The 24,528-nt window shown below is 43.6% G+C and overlaps 1 protein-coding gene across 1 annotated transcript in view; it reads left to right on the top strand.

Moving 5' to 3' along the window:
* Window positions 1-24,528, top strand: part of TENM1 (teneurin transmembrane protein 1) — a 209,518-nt gene that overhangs the window by 64,503 nt on the left and 120,487 nt on the right. The window contains exon 3 of the mRNA XM_063416608.1: window positions 2,618-2,872. Coding sequence (XP_063272678.1) covers window positions 2,618-2,872 — 255 coding nt within the window. The remainder of the gene's footprint in view (window positions 1-2,617; window positions 2,873-24,528) is intronic.

The following is a 24,528-nucleotide window of genomic DNA, read 5'->3' as shown; positions in this document are numbered from 1 at the left end:
AACTTGGCTGGAGAAGAAAAAATAAATGCCTTTTTAAGCTTGAAGTTGGATTTGTATTTAAAAAGAACATTTTGTTGTTCTGATGTTGCCATAGTCCCTTTCCAAGGAGTGACAAGGCCCGTGTGCTGACCCTGCAGTGTTCCCTGTCCTGGAGCTGGGCAGTGTGTGATGGACAACTGGGACAGAGCAGGGGCAGTGGCAGGGGTGCTGAGACTGCCCTGTCTTCACTCCCCGAGGGGAAACCAGCCCAAAGCTGTGAAGCTGTGAAATCTCTTTTGTTTTGCTTTTTAACAAAGCCTTCTTTCCTTTTCTTGATCATTAGGTATTTTGTATTTCTTCATGCATAACTTCCTGAAAAACTAAATCAGTATCAGTGTGAGATAAAGTACTTGTTTTTGTAACAATTGTGTTACAACAGGCTCCATGAGGGTCCAGAGTTGAAAATCCTTTCATTGTCCTCATAACTGCCACTTTTTTTTCCTCTGTCCTCTGTTCATGCAAAAACTTGAGTTTTGTATTAATGTTCTCTCCTTTCTCTTGTGAGTATGTCTTTGTGGTAATACCAAAGCTATGAATCTACTTGAACTTTATCTCCTTGTGGAAATATGTAGTATTTTAGGTAAAAAGGTTAGATACGCAGACTAAAAGCAGCCACTTCTGCCATTGTAAAAGCTTTTCAGAAAATGCATCCCGTGGGAGTTAAAATCCTGCGAAGGCTTGTATACTTAAGAAATAGGCTATTAAGGCAATAGATTGTGTTAAACTTGAGTTGAACATGAGTTGTGGTATAAAAATTCTCTTTCGTTCCACAACAACAACAACAAAAAAAGGAATTAACATACAGACTGAAGGGTAAATTCTGTCCTTCTTAAAAATGTGTAATCTAATTAGCATTTTGTGGGATTTACTGGGATGAATTTTCCCCTTGGCATAAGCAAATCCAAACGAGGAGAACGTGGGCCCCAGGCTGGTAATGGTGCACATCTGCCTGGAGGGACAGCCATGGAAAAATGCCTGCATCCTTGTCCCCTGAGGAGCTGGCAGCAGCTGAGGAGATTCTTGAAGTTATGGGAAGAGTTTTAATTGTGGGGAAGTTCCTCAGATGGTGAAAATAAGCAAAGATCTCTTTTAAAGGGGTGGAAGGATCAGATGGTGTTTCTTGAAGTCACGCCTGTTGCAAGGCAGACGAAGCTCAAATGCCAAATATTCCCCACACAAGTGCTTGCAAACATTTTGGCTGTTTTCTCTCAGCCATCTCCATCAAACCCTGGAGTCAGCCTTCTCTGTTTGCTCCCCGCCTTCTTCCCTTGCCCTTCAATAATGAGGCTGCTGTTCCCTGAGCTCAAAGCCAAGACTACAACCAAGACCTTCGGGAATTTTTGGATGGCAAAAAAAGGATATATAGAGACAGATGACTTACAGTTTCCTCAGGTGGTGCAATTCATGTCTTAGCATTTGGTTTGTAGGTTGTGGTTGATACCTTCAGAAAATTCTAGGGCTTTTTGTTACTTCAAGAGAGTGCTTAAAATCAGGACCATTCTTCTCACTAGCTGTAAGTGGATTCGTTTGGCAGATTAAAGCTTTAGTTAGGATGACAGTAGAAATGAGTATTTGTCCTTAGTCTTGATCAATGACTCTTGTCTCTAACGTTTCTTTTCTAGAAACTGAAATACTGTATGCATATTTGATATAGTATTTAGTCTCTCAAGATGGCATCCCAGGTCTGATGTTCAATTAGGGAGTGCAGTTCTGTAATCCTTATTTAATTAGAACTCCCTGTCATGGTCCCTGTGAGTTGCATTTGTAATTGGATTCTCACAAGTGAGGATATGCAGAGGCTCCCTCAAAGGGAAGTTGCGAATTTGCTGATGTGTGTTACTTACCTGTAGTTCTTGGAGAATGTTTCCTCTGCATATTCACATGACGGGTCCTGTCCCCCTTCTGTTGTCCTTGGGTGTCTGCTGCCCACAGCTGCGGTGAGCAGTAACTCGTGGCACTGCACAGCTCTCAAATCCCAGCTGGCCAGGTGCCACCAGGTGGCCCTTGCACAGTCCTGGTAGTCACTGTTCCTCTGGGAGCTTCCTGTAGGCACCAGCATGGAGACCCCAGACCCACTGGTGTGAATATGCAAGGACAGCACTCTCAAAGAGCACGCCCATGGTAAGTACCCTTTCGTTGTCTTGGTGGTAAACCAGATATTTTAAGTGTTATTTTGTAAGTTCTCTACTGGCAAATTTGCTACACTTGTCCTAGGATAAAAACATACTGAGAATAATTTGGAGCTGTTGCCTTCCTGGCAAAACGTGAGAAGGTATCTGTGTTTGCAGATGCTCCCTTCAGCTGTAAATTGAAGTGCACCTATCAGTGTGTGGGTGTGTGTGTTTGAGCTGTAATACATATTTCTATCAGACAAAAAGGCACAATTACAGTGCAGCACCGTATATTTTACTATGAATTCTTCTAGTTGTATTACCCTTAGATTAGACAGCAAGTCACTGACCATAAAACATCTTGTAATGTTGTGAACAGCGTTAATTCTCAGAACAGCTTGTCCAAACAAAACCAGAGCGATCCGGCTTTTCACCAGCCCGTTTCTCCCCGGCTTGTGTTTTTGCAGAGCTGGAGTTCTGCGAGGCGCCGCGCGTGCTGTGCTCGGGGTACCCTGCGGAGCGGCGCGGCGCGGCCGAGCGCGGCTTCGCGCTGGAGGGCGGCTCGGACACGGACAGCGAGGCCGCCGCGTCCCCGGAGCGCGCCCTGCGCGTGTGGATCAGCGGCGCCAAGTCCGAGCACAGCTCCTGCCTGTCCAGCCGCGCCAACTCCGCGCTGTCCCTCACCGACACCGACCCCGAGAGGAAGTCGGACGGGGAGAATGGTAACGGAAACGCCTCTGGGTGCTCCGGAGGAATTCACTCACGGCTTGCTGCTGCTTCTCTTGCTCTCCTTTGCTCTTTTCTTTCTGTTCTTTTTTCTTTTCTCCCCCTTCCTTCCTACATCCCTGTACTGTATGCAAGGTGAAGGGATTGTTGGCTGTGTGTATTGTATTTATAGTTTAGACAGAAAATAAGACAAAAAAATGAAACAGTGACCTTGTTAAAACATCATTTCTCTAGAGATTAGTAACTCTCCCACATTCTTCATTTTTGTGTCATAAGACATTTCTCATTTGAATTTGGTGGCCTATGAATTAGGATCTAAAATAAATCTAGGCATGTACATTTATATCACATTTTGCATCCAGTTGTTCCTGTGGCTTCTGGACGTAGCTTTAAGGCTTTTCCGCTAGGTGACTTGAGAAAGACCACCTGGGGCCCTAAATTCTCTGTTTACCTCTAATCTTGTGCTACACTTGAAGACTTTCCTTCATCAATAGCACAGACTGAACAGGTCCTTGTTGTATCTCAGCTCTGCATTTCTCTGTGAGTGGAGAGTGAGCTTGTGGGACACAAGGATTTGGGGGTTGTGTATGTGTGTTTTCTAAATACTCATTCTTATTCAGGATTTTTTTACTCATTTGCTTTTCCTACGATTTAGTGTGTCACAGAAAGGAATAATGTGTGTTTAATTAAGTAACATGGGAAATTAGTATTTTTTATCTCTGCATTAAAATTGATTAAAAGCTACTCTGTTTCCTTACAAAGTATAGTAAGTAAACAAATTTATCATGCTTAAGATCAACAAGCTTAGCTGATGTTTTGATTTCTGTGTTTAATGGCTGCATGTTATGGCAGGTCTAGATGTTATTAAATATTGACACTTCATTGTTGACAACGACATCTTTTAGTGCCTCTGTAGTCATAAGGTTACTATAACTGGAAGAGGTTTCAGTTATAAATGGCATTTCTATACTTGCATGTTTGAATTCATCAAATATGAAGCTCATAATTACGTAATTTCACCTGGACGTCTGCCAGTGCCAAACATAATGTCCAATGTAGGCTCAAGAGCATTACATTACCTGCTCGGGGTTAAAAAAGAGATTTTAGGCTTGTTCCTAATTAAATATTCCTTTGAGGACTAAGCACTCTGCACTATCCCATTTTGTTGTGTTGCTGGAATCAGTTGATTTTGAGGTGCCAGCCCATTTCCACAGTGCAGTGCTGCCTGTCCTCCAGCCTCTCGGAAGGGTTTGCTGCACAGGGAGGTTTGTTGGGGCCTGCTCGTGTGTTCCCAAGACATTGGGTTTGGATGATGGCTGAAGGAATTGAGTCTGAATCGTGGGATCAGATTGTATTTGAAACAATACTTCTAATAATAAAACCATTTTAAACAGCAGGCTGCAAAGATGGGATGATAATATTAGCCATATATTAATAAGTAGATGGAGTAGAGAATTTAGTAGGTTACAGATCAAAGCTGAGTTTAATGAGCTAGAAACATGTAAGATTATTCTTGTGTAATTCATCTAAGTATTTGTTTTATAGCCTGGGAGCAGTGATCCATTTAACAGAGCTTTTGACTGTCCTTAAGTCTCTGGTGATTTTTCATTTTGATTGCTGGGCAGCTGGGTGAGTTTTGGACAAGTCACCTTCGTTCTTTGCACTTCATATTCAGTATCTTAACAGTGTCTGTGAAGGGGATAAAGGTAATTAGTAAAGGAAATGCTGGAATGGCTGATGCTGTGAGAGGCACAGCTTCCTGAATGCTGTGGCAGTGCAGACATGGGGAGGATTTAGCTAAGGACAGGCTCTGATTTAATTTATGGTGTGTATCAACAGACCTACTGTGAATTCACACCTGTTTAAATTAGGCTTGAATTTGGCTCTTCATAAAAGTCATGTGTTTAATGTAAGACAGTGACAGCATTGCAATTGGTGTTGCTGTTATTTACTGTTGTTTTGTAAACAAGTCAGGCATTAAGCTGATCTCTGGCTTTCTCATTTTTCCAGGAAATTATTACCAACAGCTACATTACAATAACAATACATGCTCTGAGAAGGGGGCATGTGGCTGCCTCTCTAGGCAGGATTGTGTTTCTAATAATGATGACTGAGGTATATCCATTAGCTCCTGGCCTGTCACTCTCTATTTACAGTGGTGCAATTAAGAAATTGAATTACTAATTTGCAAGTAGACCCATTAGGTTAAATATGTGTAAGTAGCCTTGAAAATATAAAGGTAAATATTGATCTTAATCCCATTCCCTCGGTGTCATTTAATATTTTTCTCTTTGTTCCTTGCATGCTTTATTTTGCCTTTTTGTTGTGCTATGGATTGCATTCTGTTTGTACACTCCTGCCTATCAGATCATTTAAGGTACCTAACAGATTAAGGCAACTTCATCAATAAAATGCAAAAGCCCCCATGGTGAAATTCCTTCAACGTCTCTGGTTAGCTGTAGCTTGTCAGATGTTTGATTTATGATACTTTCAGGTATTTGACAGAAAAGGGCCCTAATGAAAGCCCTCTGTGGTTTCGTGGTGGAGTTTTTGTGGTCTCTTGGTGCTGAGGTGGGGCTGTTCCTCTGCCCGTGTCTCCGGGGGCTCCGGGGCGTGGGGCAGCGCGTGAGCCCTGCGGGGCAGCAGGGCCTTTGGGGGCAGCGTGAGGGGCTCTGCAGCGTGAGGGGCTCCTGCTGGCCCGGGGGGCTCCTGCTGGCCCGGGGGGCTCCTGCTGGCCCGGGGGGCTCCTGCTGGCCCTGGGGGCTCCTGTGGCCCTGGGGGCTCCTGCTGGCCCGGGGGGCTCCTGCTGGCCCTGGGGGCTCCTGTGGCCCTGGGGGCTCCTGTGGCCCGGGGGGCTCCTGTGGCCCGGGGGGCTCCTGCTGGCCCTGGGGGCTCCTGTGGCCCTGGGGGCTCCTGCTGGCCCTGGGGGCTCCTGCTGGCCCTGGGGGCTCCTGTGGCCCGGGGGGCTCCTGCTGGCCCTGGGGGCTCCTGCTGGCCCGGGGGGCTCCTGTGGAGGCGTTGCTGCCTCACAGGCAGCGTGGGGGTACCAGAGTTGCCCTGGTGAGTGTGAGGTGCCTCTCTGGGCACTGCAGCAGCAGCACCTCAGCTGCAATGCCAGGCAAGCCCCGAGCTGTGCCCACAGTATTTAAGGCATTCATGAAATTGTTTAGCTATGGAAATACAGTTAATGACTTTGTTGTCAGTATTGTGGGGGAAATTGTGCCTTTTAGAATTACCATCTTTATTACTCTTTCTGACTAACAGGGGCGTTGCATCTGCATGTCTGCTATTTTAATCTTTACAATTTTCCTGTGGTCTGTTAAAATCAGTGCACAGTATTAAAACATCCCTTTTTTGTGGTTCTCTTTTAAGCACAATGAACACTAATTTAGATACAAATATCAATATTTAGTATCTTACATTAAAGATAATGAAACAGTGTTTCAAATGTAGCAGAAATACTTTCTGTATTCCAGAATCTAAATGACCTTTGCTCACAGCATAGTAAAAACTATGAGTGCATCTGCACAAGGGTGTGTAATATTTTCATCCCTGCAGATTTTTTTGCTTTCATGCTGGCAGAGGAGGGGAGGAAGGAAAGCTTGAGGAGAAGAGTCAGGTCTCATTTTTATTCCAGAAATCAGTAAACTGGCATTAAAGCTCAGAAAACAAAATCTCTTGACTTTTCTCCCCTGTGTGATACAGCAAGTATGGTGGATGTGCCCTAAGGAGGCAGCAGCAATCTAAATTATCACTCCTTTCATTTAATTGAAAGGGTTTTACTCTCATCTTCCAATGTAGCTTTTAAGCTTTTTCCCTCTCTGCCTACAATTATTTTTGAGTAAATGTATGTTATGAATTGATGCCTAGCTTTCACTTGTACCAAAGTCATGGTGAGTGTTGTTCAGACTTGTCTGCCCTTCTCATTGCTTTGTTCAGCATCAGTGTCAAGTGGCCCTTTGGGTTCCAGAACGTCCTGTTTGATGAATCTTTCCCAGAGAATGCTTTTGAGACAGCAAACTTGATTATTGCCCCGTCACGCTGAGGTCTTGGAGAGCAAGTCCTTTACTGGGGCAGGAGTGGCAGGGTCGTAGTGCATGCTTGGAATTTGTGTTCTTCTGCATAATTTGGTACAAACATCGCTCCAGTCACACAATCAGAATGTATCTGATGGAATTTGCTGGAACTGAATCTTGAATCTCCTTGAATTGTTGAGCAAGAGAAGCTGCTGGCGAGCTGTGCAGTGCCAGTGGGGCCTGATGAGCAGTGCAGGATTCACAGCTCAGCACTAGACACTTCTCAGTTATTTTCTTCCTGACAAAACAACTTGTGGATGCTTGCACCCTCTGATTACCATGGAAAGGTTTAGGTTGTGCTGCTGATCACAGACGGGGGTGGAGCTTTTTCCTGTAAGGCAATAAAGCTCCCGGTGAAGGGAGAATCTCCAAATTTATTTTTATGTACTTGTAAATTCTTGTTGAGGCCAGAAAGTTTCCCAGGATATTACATCATTTCCTTTTATAAGGAAGATGATAATGATATTTATTTTTAAGGAGGCATATGTGACTAGCAGTGAGCGTTCACATGTTGTGCCTTTTCCAGAAGCCCCCACTCCCTGTCTCCCCCAGCTGCAGTGGTTCCAGTGCTCCTCCTTGGCTGGGGTAGGGCAGGCTCCCCCCGCGGGGCTGTGGCAGGGTGGGAAGGAGGGCACGGGGGCTGCGGGGCCGGGGCTGCCCTGCCAAAGGCGGCCCAGCCCAGTGTGCTTCTTCCAGGGCATCTGCAGTTACTCACTGCTGAGAGCTGCAGTTCTTCCTCGGCAGCAAGGGGCACTGCCCAAATGCTTTCTGTCATGTGCTCCATGTGTCTACAACCATCTTTCATGTCTTTGCCTGTGGGAAAAACATAATTGAGTCATTCTTCCTGAAGCCTGCGTGGTTGTGTGTTCAGCCAGTGCAGTTTTCATTTCAAAATTCCTATTGATGGTTGCATTGATTATTTTTATTTTAGCCTGTAATTCTGTCTCCGATCTATCTTTTTAATTTTTATAGTTCACTACCTATTGAACAGCAAGTTCAGCTGTGTTTGGTTGTGTGCATATTTTTTTAGGAATGTAATCTCCTGAATCCAGATTTCTCAGTAGCTAATAGCCTACAGTACTTGAAAGCTCCTTTTTCTTTTTATAACCTATCTCTTTTCCAATACATTTTCTGATTACTGCACTACAGTTCGATTTTTATTGGATCATTTTAGAGTGTAATAATTCATTTCTGATCCCTAGTACCTCTTGTCCGTGTCTGAAGTACTCCACATTATTTCAGTCACTCATTTTTGTTGACATCTTTTCTCTAAAGGCAGCCTTCTGCAATACCTCTCAAAATATCTTTCTGGCATCACCATTTTAGACTTGTGATATCCAATTTCTTTTTAATACAAAATCAAATAGAAAGCATTTTCTGTACTTCACCAGCCAGCTCTAGTGGAATTTTTTGAGCTTTCTTCTTGCTATCTTACACATTGCTTGGTGGCTGATAATGACAAAAAACAATGGTACAGCTGTACCTGCAATAAAACAAACACATTTATTTGCAATTGCTTGGCAACTCAAACAGTGCTTATTAATGTTAAATAAAGAGCCAGAATAAGTAGAGTCTAAAGCAACTGAGTTTTTGCAAAAATCTTTTTTTCTTGCTGGCTATTTTATTTCCTTAAGACTAGCAGAACAGGAATTGGTTAGAGACTGCTTCTGCCCTGCTCCTGGGTCACCCCAGCTCTGTGGTGAGCTGTGACTGAAATCTGCAGTCATCCTGAGAGAAAACATCCAGGACAGAGCAAGCCTGGTTTCATGGAGATTGCAGAGGCTGAAAGGTGACAAACCGTGCTGGGTGGAATTCAGAGCATTTGCAAATCCCCTGTGTGTGTTCATCACACCAGATTGTCTGGTGCTGCTGGAGATGCTTACCTGTGCTCAGCATGTGCAATGGGGTTTATCAGTTAATGAAATAGTGGGAAAGATGCAAAAACAAAGCCAAACCAGAATAATACTCTGTCGTAGACATAAGACATAAGCAAAGACTCAGTTAACTTTGTTAACCTTATCAGCTGGCAGTTTTCTAATCTCCCAAACAAGGCTTCCAGGCAGTGGTTTTCAGTATTTGCATTAGACAAAAGCTCATCAAAATCAAGACTTGTGGTACTTCCCATCATACAGATACAGTTAAAAAATGAGCCAGTCCTCTGAAGAGCCCAAATGACAGAGATATATATTTAGAGAGAGAGAGAGAGATTATTTTATCTCTTCTCTTCTACAGGTTCATTCTAAGCTGTGGTATGCATAAAGCTCTTTAATAAAGAATTTTGTTATTAACTGGGAAGAATTTCTTTATTCTTATCTGTTTTCTAGGTGGTATCAGGTCAGACTTTGCACAACTGTTTCGTTTCTGCAGAAGGCTTTTATTGAGTCAAGGATAATTGGTTCTTATATTTTTAATTTATTGAAACCTTGGTTTCCCACATAGTATTTTGTAGCATAGAAGTAGGAGTAGTTGAAACAGGGAAGTGAAACAGATCATTAAATGGGATACTTGCTGCCTTTATTGCCTATGTTTTGAGACGTTAATTACTAAATATACTTTAATATAGTATTTTCAATTTTAAAATTATAAAAATGTAGGTGTTTATTACAGCGTTACAATTTAGCTGGTTGGGCTTTTAGTATTTGAAATACGGGGATGATAGCATGACACAGTGGTAGGGATGTAAAAATATTGATGAGAAATTGTCATGAAATGTGTCAGAAATGTGATTCTTATCTGATATTTAAACTGCAGGCATTAAAACATCATCCCTGACACACAAGTCGATACCAAACATTTCAAAGATCCAGAAGGATACACAGCAAATGGAATGAAGTTCAATGTCGGGGATAGTAACCAAATATAAAATATTTAATAGGAGCTGCTCTGGAAAGCAGAAATGCTGAAAGGGGCCTTAAGGGCCAGTAAATGAGATAAATGGAGCCAGCGAGTCAAACGCTGTTTTGGGCTGCCTGTGTACACGGGTCTTGTCAAGGAGCGATGAAACATCGCAGCTGTCATTGCCACTTGTCACACGGGTCACTCCCAGCACTGCCACACCAGGGTGGAGCAGATCACAGACCCTCAGAGCAGCGCAAGCTGCAGTTGTGTCTTTGGGACTTGTTGTTCAAGGAAAGGGTTTTCCGAAGGGCCTGAAGCTGTGGAGATAATCCAAGTTCTTAATAATAATCAGGTGACTGAAAGCAGGAGGGTGCAGGGCAGCAGCTCTGTGGGCTCTGCCACGGCGGGTGATGCTGGCAGAGCTGCAGAGCTGCAGCTGGCACTCACAGAGCTGCAGCTGGCACACACACAGAGCTGCAGAGCTGCAGCTGGCACACACACAGAGCTGCAGAGCTGCAGCTGGCACACACAGAGCTGCAGAGCTGCAGCTGGCACACTCACAGAGCTGCAGCTGGCACACACAGAGCTGCAGCTGGCACTCACAGAGCTGCAGAGCTGCAGCTGGCACACACAGAGCTGCAGCTGGCACTGTGAGCAGCTCAGAGCACAGTCCCTAACAGGAGTCAGCCACACGGGAATGCCCTGCCACGTCCTCAGAGCCCTTGGCTGGGAGGGTGGGTGGGAGGGTCAGGGGCTGAAGCCTGTTCTGACTGAGGGAGATCACACTGGGTGGGTGCGTTGGCTCCTCCTTTGCTTCTGTAAAGCTGTTCTGTTTCTATTGACTATCAAATCCTTCCAGCTCGTCTGTTCTACAGTAGTATGAAGCAATAAATGCAGTAAATGAAGTGGTAGAGGTTTTGTGGCTGCAGTTGTTTAAAACCAGCCGACACATTTGAGTACGTACTACAGAGGATGTGACAAGCGTGTGATTATTTATTGATTGCTGCTCTTCATCAATTTGGAGTCAAAGGAATAACCCAGTAGATCTTTCCATCTCTGACTTGTCTCTATTGTCTGTGGGTGTAGCAGATGCCCTAAACAGATGCCCTTTTGCCTAACTTGGCAAAAGAACCAAGCCCAAAAATTAACACTAAAAATTAATTTTCTATTAGCTAATAAGGACAAAGGGCATTCAATTTCTTGTTTATGCTGGAAGCTTATTGAATCTGAAGATGATACATCTGAGAACGAGCTGGTGGGACCCATTTGTGAAATAATAATCCCTACACATCACAGAAGGACATGTGCAGTAGTAAGTTAGTTATTAAATAAAGGGGATTTCTGGTAGAATACAGGTCAAGATATTTAGCTATGGTAACCCAAACAGGCAAGTGTTTATTAAAGATTTATGCAAAGAAATTAAAGAAATCCACATCTAATCAACCTGTGCCAGGATTAAGTGAGAACCTTCCCTTTATTATCCTGCTGCATTGCTGCCCTCCCCTGACAAGGTGTTAATCACAGCTTTTTGTCTCCTGTGTCGTTTGTCCTTCTGATTCCAGCTGTAGCAGGGTCAGTTTATTTTGAAGTTTTTCCTCTATTCCAGTGTCTTGGCTTTTCTGCCTCAGCTGGAGGCAGTTGGTTTGTAATCCTTTGATGGGTCCAGATCTAATTTTTCGATTCCTAGGGCTCTTGAGTGGGGTGGACACTGCTAATTAATCCACTTTGCATTTGGAGTGGCTGATGTGCAAAGTGTCAGTGCAGTGTCTCACCTGTAATTACATGTCATCTCCTCTGTTAGAGGCAGGCTTTGCTGAGTACATGCCCTGGAAAATGTTGAACGGGGGATGTGGTGTAATCCCTTGAGCATTGTCTGTACATCTGCCAAACGCTGGACATGGCAATCATCAACATCTGGTCAACATCTGCCCAGCGAGGAGCGGGGACAGTCCTCGGGTCAGAGGTGGCAGCAGGGCAGTGGAGCTGGGCTCAGGGGACCCTCAGCAGGGCTGTGGGGGGATGAGGGAAGGGATGCCCCGCACGGGGACATGGGGAGCCTGCAGAGCTCAGTCTGCACAAACCGCATGGAATTCAACAAGACCGGGTGCAAAACCCTGCACCTGGTTTGAGGCAATCCTTCACTGAAAATTATTGTGGAGGGTTCCACAATATTTTAATTATTGAGGAGAATTCTGCCTGTCTAAACCTTGCAGCCTGTTTCTTTGGAACAGAACTAACAGTGATTTTCTTATCCGTGGGCTGGAATGTGGCTATTTTGAGACCACTGGAAAAAGTCAAATTGCTTTGAAACAAATGTAAATGAGGTGCTGCCGTTGTTCATTGAGAACCAGAGAAATTGGACTAATATTTGAATAGAAAACAGCATATTAACTTTACTGCAGTAGATCAGTGTTTTTAAATACATTTACAAAGCATTTGGTGTGTGGAAAAGGCTGCCTCCCCTTTCATTATCAGTTGCATTTGTGTCTGCTGCATCTAGCGAGGCAGAGGAATGTACTGCAGGCATTTTATTGTCTCCCACTGGAGCATTATCCTTGGTGACTGCCCTGTGCACACCAAGGCACAGCAAGCACTGACCCTTGGCCCGTTCTCCAGCAGGGTGCAGGACTCGAGCTGTGTCAGGCGGGTTTGCTGTGCAGCGCAGCGAGCGCAGCAGCCCCGGGCTCTGCCAGCTGCACTCCCAGGGCAGCCCAGCAGCACTGCCCACTCTCCACTGGCTCTGCTGGAAAAAGGAGCAGCCCTTTATTTGGCTTCTGAGCTGTTTCCTTTGTTTGAACTGAGGGTTTTACCTGAGCAAGGGCTGCGTGATTTGACATTCCTTGAGCCAGTTGCCACAACAGGAATAGAACATGATTTTGTTCCAAAATTCAAGCACTCTGCTGGCATTATCAGACATAGTTCTGCTATCTTAATATGAATTAACTTATATGTGCTAATAATAGCTCGTGGCAAAGGCACTCATTATGTGTAAATACACGTGGCTAAATTAATTATTGCTATCATTTACATGCTGACTAATCCATACATTTTATGAATGAGAAGGTTTCAGCTATGCTATGTAAACCCAAATAATTCACCCACTCTGCTGGAGAGTTGAGAGAAATCGTGCCCAGCATGGCCTGGTTTCTGAATGAAATATCACCCAGAGTTTGCTGGGGAGTTCTGTTTTATTAATGGCTGTGGATGACACACAGATCTAGCAGGGAGCGGGGCCCGTTTGTTTGGGTTGCTCTCGTTTGTTCTGATGTATATTTGATGGTTTCAGCAGTGCAGTGTTCCAGGGAACCTGTCCTAACAGCTGGGGGGGAGCAAAAAAAGTCCATTCCTGGTGGAATCAACTTTATTTAGGAGCACTAACAAGAGTGGTGTCATATAAATGTATGCAAAAGTGTGACTTTTAATTCCTATTGCTAATATGTCTGGATTTATGTGTAGTTCTGTTGCAGCATGTCTCATCTTTTGTGAAACTGTGATGGAGCCAAATACGTTTTTCCTTGCAGCATCATATGCAAATTGCAAGAAATACTATGCCCTAACCCATGCTTATCTGCACTGATGTCCTTGAAAAATATGCATTTAATGAATGTAAATGTAATTATTCCCAAGAGTACAAGTATTTGTTTATGCTGCTGGTTGTGCTTCTTATAGAAAGCACTATTTTTGCTAATAATTACCTCAAAGTTAAGACTTCCTATTGCCTTGAATTATTTATGAAATGAAGCATGTGCTGCCACTTAGTGACCAGACAAATGGAGAAAACTTCCTTGATCTTCAGTTTTATTGGTTGAGTTATGCTCTTAGAAAGTGCAAACCCCACATTCTCCGTGTTCCGTGGTTACTAAAAGCTCCAAACAGATACTGTAAGGAACAAATGCTTTTGCCTGTGCAGGTTTCAGTGTGCCTGGAGAGGCGTAGCTGGGTTCAGCCCAGCTGCTGTGCTGTCCCTGGCACACAGCTCAGCCCATCGCACAGGGGCAGGCCCAGCTTTGGAGGGCTGAATTTGAATTCCTGTCAATGAGGAGAGAGGAAAACATTGTTCCCCCTTTCTATCCAGCTGAGGCCAGGTGTTGTGCATTAACGTTTAAGCAGTGTAATTAGGGCCAATTATGATTTAAAAAGAAACAATAAAATCTGCAGGAACACAGTTTGTCCCCCATACTTTGTTGTGGTTTCCTGCTTTCGCTTCATTTTTAGGCATCTGTTCTCACTTTCAGTCCTGATTAGGGTAGGGCTTCAAGCTGACATTTGCATCCACAGGTTGGATGTGTGAAGGGAAGGGACTCTGGGTGATAATGCAGAAAGAGGAACTCAGCTCAGATTGTGCTTAATCACTCAATTCTCTATTTTATTGTACATCTAAAGGGTGCAAGGTCTACTGCAAGCCACACAGGCCCCGGGGGGCTGGGGTGCTCTCAGCTGCTGGTGACTGTGTGAAAGTTGGTTCTTCATCATTTTCTGTCTGTGAGATAAAATATGGGGAATTCTAAATAAAACAGATTAAGGTATTTGTAGTGATAATTGCATGTATACATGTTTGTGGCAGGAATGTAATAACAAGTAAAATGTGAATCTTTTGTTCTGATTTCTCTCTTTTTCAATGTACCTAGAAATTAGGATTGCTTCTTGTGTCTTGTCAGATCTCTTATTAAACTAGTGGGGGGGCACAGGTGTCTGCCTGTAGGTTCTGCAGTTCTCAATGTAATTCAGCCTCAGTGCATTTCTGACCCGTTCTTTCATCTCCTGATGAGATGCAGATGTCCAAGAACAAAGAGGTGGAAGATGAGTACCTTTGTTTGTGTAAATTGATACATTGACTTTAAAGAAAAGCTAAGTACATTTAATATTGACATATGTCTTGTACCTGCTTCATCGTGTGATCCCTCACAGAATAGTAATGCAAAAAATAGTTGAACGGTTTGTTTGATATTAATATTTAATCTGGTACCAAAAGCACTTAAAGGAGCCGGGGATATGAGTCTTCTGTTAGAAATGGCTTCTTTGTTGCACTGAGCAGTTGCTACCCAACTAAATGAAACCAAGAAGTTTGTTCAAGAATCATTAAGTTTTAAAAATTGTTCTGCTGGGAAAGCTTTTGTTTCAGTTTCTGTTTTTAAGGATTGTTTCTTCAGAGTCAATCAAAAAGCAGCTTCCTTGATGGTAAACACAAAGGTACAAATTAAGGCTAATAAACTGATACTGAGTGAGTCAGAGAAATACTGATAAATGTGAATGCCTCTGAGAGCATTCTGCAGCTCTGAGCTGTGGAGGAACTGGACAGCTTTCTAAAGAAAATAATCAAATCAATGAAACATCAATTATTAATGTTTTGTAATGCTGGAAAATTGGAAGAGCTGAAAGAAAATCAGTATGCTGCTCCAATCCCAGAGAACAACGAGCACAGCCAAGGTCTTGCAGGCTGAGCTTTCCCCAGCTTTGCCTGCTCCCCTGGGTGCACTGGGAGGGCACTGGGAGGGCACTGGGAGCATTGCAGCTTTTGTTCCCAGTAACAGAGCGTTCCTCACTCGTGGGAAAGCACGAAATTACCTCCAGTGGGCCTAAAGGCACCCACAGGGAAATGGATAAAAGAGATTAAGAAAATCTCATAATTTAGAGCCGTACCTTGCATTTTGGAGCTTTAGTCATTACTTCTGTACAGTTCAGTCATGAATACTGTTTGCATCCCTGTATGGTGTTGGTGTTTGGAATGCAGGATTTGACCATTGCAGTGTTGGGATCTGACCATGGTAGTGTTGGGATTTGACCATTGCAGTGTTGGGATCTGACCATGGTAGTGTTGGGATTTGACCATTGCAGTGTTGGGATCTGACCATGGTAGTGTTGGGATTTGACCATGGCAGTGTTGGGATTTGACCATGGCAGTGTTGGGATTTGACCATGGCAGTGTTGGGATTTGACCATTGCAGTGTTGGGATTTGACCAATTCAGTGTTGGGATTTGACCATGGCAGTGTTGGGATTTGACCATGGCAGTGTTGGGATTTGACCATGGCAGTGTTGGGATTTGACCATTGCAGTGTTGGGATTTGACCATTGCAGTGTTGGGATTTGACCATTGCAGTGTTGGGATTTGACCATTGCAGTGTTGGGATTTGACCATTGCAGTGTTGGGATTTGACCATTGCAGTGTTGGGATTTGACCACGGTAGTGTTGGGATTTGACCATTGCAGTGTTGGGATTTGACCATTGCAGTGTTGGGATTTGACCATTGCAGTGTTGGGATTTGACCATTGCAGTGTTGGGATCTGACCATTGCAGTGTTGGGATTTGACCACGCAGGGTGGCAGCAGCTCAGCCCCACCTCTTAGCTGTGCTGGGCTTCCTGCCCGTCTGGGCACTGCTACTGCCAGCAGCTCTTGTTTGTGCACAGGTTGATTAATGGGCTTTGCAGGGGTAGGAAAGTAGGCACTGATGCTTGCAGCAGTCACTGCAGTGCTGTTCTCCCCTCCCAAATTATACCTGGGGCACAGGTAACTGAGAGGGGCCAGGTGTATTGGAATAGGTCCTTCAGTGCCCATTAGGGACTGCTGCAAGTCCTGCATCATCTGAATGTGTCAGCAAAACACCTTTTCCTTCCCCCAGCCCAACCACATCACCTTCAGTCTTTCAAATCTCTTTTCCTAAAGGTTCAAACTTGCTGGAGTATTTTGAAGTCAGAACTTCCACTCCGAAAGAGACCCTGTGCTCACTCTTGAGCGAACTCCTCTCAGTTTCCTGGGCGTTCTGATGCCTGAATTCTCGGGTGTCTGTGCTCATTCTGTGCAGAGCAGCACTTTGGCCATTGGCAGGCAGCTCAGCCCTGCTGCTGCCTGCAGGCTGGGCAGTTTGGACGTGCTCTCCTAGAGCAGCAATATTGAAATCTGTGAAGTCATTCCCTTGGAGTCCATCTGAGAATCTGTTTTTTCACTCCAGTCCTTGCACAGGTCTTTCATAGAGCTGGAGCAGAGTTTCTTACTGATATCTTAGATCTCTTGAATTTTAAGGAGGTGGTTTTTATGTTTTCAATTGGTTTTTAATAAGTTTCATTGTGTTGCACAGCACAGCAGGTGGGATGAGATGTGGGTGCTTTATATACTAATTTTGGCAGTAATACTTTGCAGAAATGCTTTGAATGTCTAGGGATGTTATTGATTGGCATTACATTAGTTTTAAATATTGATAAGAAATCATTCATTTATTTAATGCGTAATTTCTGTCACCTTGTTTTGGCTATGGAAAGAACCAATCTATTAACTTCAACCACAATATTTATGGATAAAATCCTTAAGCTTTAAAATTATAAATAATTAGCTGTTGTCACAGCACTAATTATTGTACATACAGTGTCAGCAGGGCTATAATCTATCTGTCCAATATGTATTCTACTCAAATTGCATTAATCATAACTTGCTTAAATGTTAGCAAATGACTCTGCAAAGTACTTGCAATGGCAATTCCTGCAGCCTAGAAATAATGAAGATGTAAATCACTTCTACGCATCATTGCCATAATATTCATATGATAGGAGGGGAAACTGCTGCATCTGCCTTTGTACTGATATTTAACAGATACTCCTGGTGGAGTTCCTCAGTTTATTTCCAGCTGTGCAGGGCCGTGTCATAGGCAACTGAATTAATGAATTTAGATTTATTTTTCAAACTAGTCATGGAAGTTAATGCTAGTGAAGTATACTCTAAATTCAGAATAGCGTTGTGTACTTTTTGAGCGTGGTACTTCACATTAGCATGCATGGAGTAGATTTTATCCTGTGAAATTCTGGATGTCAGATATAATAGTATTTAGAGTTTTGTGGGAATATTATCTTCTCACTTAGTGCAAATTGTCATGCTTTCCTGGCTTCAGCAAGGATATTCAGTTTTATATGACAATCTATTGCTTCAGGACTTCATTTTGCGTGCACTTGTTTATATTGTGCGATTTCCTTGATTCCTGTTTTGCTTTCTCAGTGTTGGAGTCCGTGTTCCTCTGTATATTGGCAATACCAGCTGCAGCATTTTGTGATCAGCTCAAAAGCAAACATGCCTGCAAGCCTGAGCAGGGTTTATTGAAGAACCACCAGCTCAGAGCCTCTCTCCTAATTTCCTCCAGTGGGAAAATGCTGCAGAGCTGTTTTCTTGTCATGCATGTTTCGTTCCAGAGGCTCCTGGCTGCTGCTGAAGGGGTGAACCTGAGCAGCCACACCAGGGTTTGAGTCATGGCACCCGTGGGGATGAGGCAGGAGGGATGGAGCTGAGCTCGTTTGCTTAACTCCTGAGCTTTATTTTTTTTTCCAGAGACAATTTGTATGTGAAGTTGCCAATCTATGCCGTAAATCCCCACGCAGAATTTAGTAACTGTGCAGAAATTTGATAGTCTTCCAAGACGAATTAAACCAGCAATATTTAGGTGAGGTTTTCAAGCTCATCTAACATGAGCTCAGTGGAACTGAAATTTTTGGAGGCTGTAAACTTCAGTCCTTTTTTTGAAGAGTGTCGGTACTTGGAAGGCTTGAGACTTTGTCCCTGAATTTGTTTATCACAAGGTTATCAGCCATTTGATGGCTATCATCGTGCCTGAGACTCTCAGGAGAAGGGGATTTTAAAAGTGTTTTTATAAACAAAATGAATAAAAGTAAGACAGAGTAATAATGAAGGGCTGCATTTGTCAGCTGCTTTCTGAAGTGTGCCATACTTGTTGCTAGGATAATGGAGAAAATTAATACATCCTGTCAGGACTGCATGACAGGAACACTGAAAAGCTCTGAAGTGACTGTACACAGTGGAATAAAGGAAATCCACTTTGATCTACCACTTTTGATGTTTTATAATTGCACTTATTATCAGGTCCTTTACTCTCTTCTTATTTGACACAAGATCCATTATCAGTGACAGCATGAATGCGAACATGGGCTTGATTTGCACAACTGCTTGGGATGAGGTAATGGGGAAAAAAGCTTTTTGTTCCTATCTGTTGAGAAAAGAAAAAAAAAAATTAAATCATTTATATTAGTGCTATCAGCTAATATCTTCTGAGAAATGCTCCCCTTCCAGCATAATATTGTTTATATGCTGTGTTTGACTAGAGCTTGTTTAATTAGCTCCCTAATGAAATATTGTGTAACAAAATGGAAATTTATCATTTGTTTTTATGCCTTTGTTCAAGTGACAAACTAGGGCAGGTCACTGTGCCCAGCCTGGACTAGGCACCGTTTTCTTTTGTGTCTGCATTTGAATAGAACTCATTTAGTATATTTTTTAAAATGCTGTCTATTGAAGATTTTCAAACAAAGGGATAAAGTGCTGTCCTTTTAGCTTTCCGTGCTGTCTCTTCTCCCCTGTGTGAGATGAGAATTTCTGCCTCACAAAGAGGTGGATTACCTGGTATCTTGTCTTTTACTGGGCTGTTTCTGTAGCATCAGGGGGACGTGCATACATTCAGAATCCACACAGCCTCTCCTGGAGATGAAAGAAAAGAGGAATTGGTTATTCAAATGGACTGAAGTTATGCACAGAGTTCTCCTTAGTTCCCACTGCAATGAGCAGAAGCCCCTGTTGGCTCTGTTCAGGCTACATTTTGTTTACTTGGCTTGGTAGGTACAGAAATAAATAACACAGTGCTGGTGACGCGCTGCCCCAGGCGCCAGCCCAGCCCTGGTGCTCGTCACAACAGCTCCCCGACTTCAGAGGGCAGCCCCTGACAGAGAAATCTGCCTCCCTGACTTCTGCCTGCCATTGCAGCATTGCCTGGATCTCTGTGCTAAAGCTTTAAAATGTAAAATCCCATTTCTTTGAATGTGTGCTGAAACCCGAACATTTCAGGAAATGTGTCAATGCCAGTGACGTTTCCCCAGAGAAGAGGTCTCTGTTTGGAGGGGAAGCTCCTCATCAGAGCCAGACTCTCACAGGAGAGGCAGCTGTCAGGATGCTCACCTGAGAGTCAGGTAATGGCGAGGAAGGGGGTTGCAGATGATACCCAGATGTACCCTGGTACACAGTCAGGCTTCTCCCCTCCCCGCTCTCTCTAATCCCTTCCAAGCCACTTCACCGCATATAAATAATCAAAGCTGAGCCTCCCGTGCTGGGATGAAAGCTGCAAAGCTTGGCTTTCTACATCCATGAGGAGTCGTGTTTCCTCTGCTCCCTGCCCTCAAGTGTTCTCTGCTCTGCCTCTCGTGCCTGTCTGCACTGGAGGCTGCTGAGCCACGCTGTCAGGAAACTTGTCACCCTGCATTCACTATTGCCAAGCTTAATAAGACTTAGCACTTCTAGAGTGCATTTTTGTGTTCAAAGTGTTACAGGAATATGAAATCAAATGCTGCTCTCAGCTGAACTGGATCCCCATTCATTGCTCAGTTTTGCCTGACAGTAAGAACTTGGGACAGAAAATGAAGGGCTTCATTGCACCAGCGGAGGCATCAGCAGAGACTGAGAGGGGATGTGCTGCTGTGCCCATCAAGAGAGTGCACTTGGCAGTCCCCTTGCATTCACCTGGCTGATGTGGAGGGAAAATAAGGCAGTGCCTCACTCCATTTATGCTTTTTCATTCCTGCTTTGGGTGGGGAGCATCATTGGCTTTAATGATAGGAGCTTGCCACCTACTTTTGGTACACGTAGGGACTGCTTGTGCTCTCTCTGTACTTCCAGTTGTAACTTCCAGCAGTTCTACTCTGGAATCTGAGGCATTCCAGGCTCAGGATTTTCTCATCACTCAAAAGATCAGTTCTGGAAATTTTCCAGGTGATTGTGCATATTCAGTGATAATGTGGACAATGTCATTTGCTTTAACAGCAGCCATTCAATGACTCTTTTAGTGATATGACCTAACAGAGCAGCTTTGTGTTTGACTAGTGCCTATGGGAGGGCTTTCAGTAGGAAACACGGAGCCTCTGCTGTTGCTATGGGATTGGAAGGGGTTTTCTGTAGGGAAGCAGAGTCATTTGGAGAGCAGGATGACGTGCTTGGTTTTGTATAGTTAAATCACGATAATTTTAGTGCTGCCTTTGCAGCATGTGAAATGAAGCAAATGCCTCACAATGAAGATGAGCACAACATAGACAATGCTGTCATCCTCAGGGATCATCTGGAAGGGGATGAATCACTAATCAGTAGATGAATAAACTTCCCAAACCATTTTACTTTGTATTAATGTTGGAGCTCGATCAATACCATAAATGTCAACTACAGTTTGTTTCATTTTGTTTGGGCTCATGAGGTAAACATTGGTGCATTAGCTGTGCTGTCACACAGGGCGTGCAGCAGTGTTTTTAATACAGATGATGCAGCAATGCAATCATACTGTGCTCTGGAATGGCACAGATCCTCCCATGAGAGGAGTTTCAGCTCAGCTGATGTTCTTTGTGCACAGCTCTGGGACAGAGAGAGGCTGGGTGCTGGCACAGGCCCTGCACAGCGGAGCTGCTCATTAATTCCATCTCAGGCTGTTGGGACTGGAAAAAGGGATGGGCCCTAAACTGACCCCTAAATCCTTCAGATCAGGCCCTCTGCTCAGGTGTTTGGTCACAACAGGTTTGAAACCATCATCCTGGCAATAAAAGCAAAATGAGTGATTTTATGAGGCACACAAATTTGTACATAAAAATGAAGCAGCCTTAAAAGCCCACTGCCTTTCCAGTGGGTTCGTATTTCCTAGCAGGTGACTGTAGACTGTAAAAGTCAAGCCTGAAACACGTTAACCTGAGTTCTTTGAAGCTGCTGTAAATTGCTGAAATTTGCCTGAATGCTAACTGTGTGACACAATGGAGCCTGATGTTTGACCTTAGAGGTGTAAAATTAATCAGAATCCATAGATATCCAGCCTCAGTTAGAGAGGCACCGTATCCCAAATTTTCTAGTCTAGATGTGCACTGTTTTTATTACGACAGTGAAAGCCCTTGGTCACTAATTGTTTTCACTTGGACTTGATAAGTATAGAAATGTGTGAAATCCCAAGTTCTTTTCAAAATTCAGATGCTGAGCTGCCTACAGAACGTTTCCAGCCACGTCGGGTGCCCAGAACCATCAGGTGTGAAATCTCTGAGCAGTGTGAGGAGGCACTCGCTGCCTGGCCCTGCTCTGTGGGCCTTTGTTCTGCCTTTATTTTCATGGATATTTCACACTTGCAAAGAGTTTGCTTCTAAAAGCCGTTTTTTCTCGGTTTGAAATTCTGAAATATGTAGGAGTTTGGCATAGGATTCAGAGCTGAACAAAGACTAATAATCTGTTTTCTTTCAAGAACCTGAATTCCTGAGAAGTTGGTGGGCTTGTTTTTCTTTGGTTGTAAGTACTGTAAGTTTCAGTTGAGGTATAATTATTTTTATATCTTATAATTATTATTATTATTATAAGAGCAGCTTCACCTAGTCTGGAAAGTAAACAAAAATAGCTAATAATGAGTTCTGAATAATTTGGAGTTGGTTTCAGAATGCTGTGCAGGTACTTAGGGCATCAAGCTCTCAGACTTTAAATCAGTTAAAGGGAAATTTCTTCTGTAGGAAGAGGTGAGAGAAGTTTTTGCCTTAGCACCAACTCTTGCACTTTTTGACCTCAAAGTATGGATTCTTTTAATTTGGAATGAACGTTTTGATAAATCTCAGCGTCTTTATTAAGGATGTCTTCCCATTTGCTGTTTTCTTTCGTTGAGGTTTCAATTATTTAATTACAGGTCTTGATATGAAGCTAATCACGCGTGCATCCGTATGAAGCTGGCGTGCTGAAAGCAGGAAATCATTAAGCAGTCATTACTGTAAACTGACGTCGGCCTGTAATTTTTGCAGTTAACGGGGGAGTTGATGCTTGGTGAACAATCCAATTAAAACTGGCAACAAAAGACTTAAAATGTCAGCCAAATTGCTTTTTAATAGTCAACGCAGCCGTCACAAAACATAAACATTAAAGTCCCCGTAGTAGCATAAAGCTTCATGGTGAAACAATTCTAGAAAATGAATAATAATTACAGTATCCTGAGAATTCTCTTAATAGATCTGCGCTCATTAAAATACTTTGTTGGGTAGATTCATATGAAAAAGTATTTTTCCCTTGATACTTCTTTATGCATTTGTTTTGAAGGTTTTATTCAGTATTTTATAGGCGTAATTTCTAGTAATATTCAAAAATATGTGTCTTATTTACAATGAGTTTAAATAACTGTGTATGGATAAGCTCCGAGTGAACCACAAAGAAATGTCTTGTGAGGTGAGCTGAGGATACGGCCACAGAGAACTTTGGTATCTGTTGCTGCTGTGCAGTAATGCCATCCTTGTTCCCTTGCACTGCACCTGATCCTCTGCAGGCCGAGGCAGCAGGAGGAGCTGCAGAGGCTGCAGGCTGCAGTTAAGGAGGAGCTGCGGAGGCTGCAGGCTGCAGTTAGGCTGGGTCTGCACTGGGGCCTGCCCAGAGCTGCAGGTGCAGGGAGTGCAGAGCCCACTGCAGGCTGCAGTTAAAGTGTGGAAGGGTCCTGTGCAGCAGGGCATCACCAGCCCCAGCTCCGTGGGGAGTGCAGAGCCCACTGCAGGCTGCAGTTAGTGTGGAACGGTCCTGTGCAGCAGGGCATCACCAGCCCCGGCTCCGTGGGGAGCGCAGAGCCCACTGCAGGCTGCAGTTAAAGTGTGGAACAGTCCTGTGCAGCAGGGCATCACCAGCCCCGGCTCCGTGGGGAGGGCAGAGCACACCGCAGTTCAGGAAAGGCACAGGCCTGCTTCTGATGCCCAAATATGCTGCACAGAGACTGACCTGAAAGCTGTGGCCTTGTCTGATGTTCATTTTCAGACATTGCATTACCTGTTCCTGCGCTCTTATTTTCTCTTTCCCTGCAGAAGTTTGGCTGTTCTTTGGAAAATAATGGATTTGCAGTTTACCAGCAGTTACACGTGTTCCATTGTCTCTCCCCCCAGCCAGCTCAGGACTAAAGGAGAAGTGTCAGTATACCAAAATAAAATGGTAGCAAACATCAATGCAGGCATAGATCTTTCTGCAGAAGTATTTGTTTTATTTGTGCATAGAGAGAGACAAGAACTTGTAAACTTCCTCCAGGGATAAAAGGCAGGAGTAGTCAATCAGCTAATTCTTCACTGAGGTACATCCTTTAACTAATGTAGTGTAATTTAGATACCATGTCAAAGCCTTTGGTGAGCAACAAATGGCCTTCTGTTGTGCTATCTGACAATTACATGCAGCCTTCTTAAATGGTCCCTTGTAATTCCAGGGGTTACTGAGAAAAAACTGATGCTACCTATCCTACAGCTAAGGTTACCATTCTTCTTCCTTCTAAAACAGTTGTTTCCCTTTTTAAAAACAATATTTCGCTCTTTAAATAGATCATTAAAATATAATTTGAAGTAAATGCCCATTTAAAATATCTTTCCTCTTCAAAAACAAAACTTCAAAAGGACAATATATGTTTTGAAACTGTAATTTGTCTTAAAGAACTTTTCTGTAAGATATTTGTCAAGTGAAGTTTGTGAAGTAGAATGTAAGTGAAGTCTCTGGTTTCCTGTGAGCGCTCTGCCTTGGCCAGCAGGGAACTGATGCAGTTGCTGAGAAAAATCTGTCCTGCCGTGATGTATGTTTTATTTTCCAGTTGGTGTACAGGTCAGATTCTCTGATGAAAGGATAGGGAGGGACACGTGTACTTGGATTTTATTTGTTTAAGTGTTGTCAATGATATTTCTTGAGCAGTACTAAGCACATGTGCTTGCTGCCTGTCAACTTCTTTTAACTGTGGCT

Source organism: Prinia subflava, chromosome 20, assembly GCF_021018805.1.
Source record: "Prinia subflava isolate CZ2003 ecotype Zambia chromosome 20, Cam_Psub_1.2, whole genome shotgun sequence".
In the NCBI taxonomy this organism is placed as follows: domain Eukaryota; kingdom Metazoa; phylum Chordata; class Aves; order Passeriformes; family Cisticolidae; genus Prinia; species Prinia subflava.
This window is presented reverse-complemented; position numbering and strand designations above follow the sequence as displayed.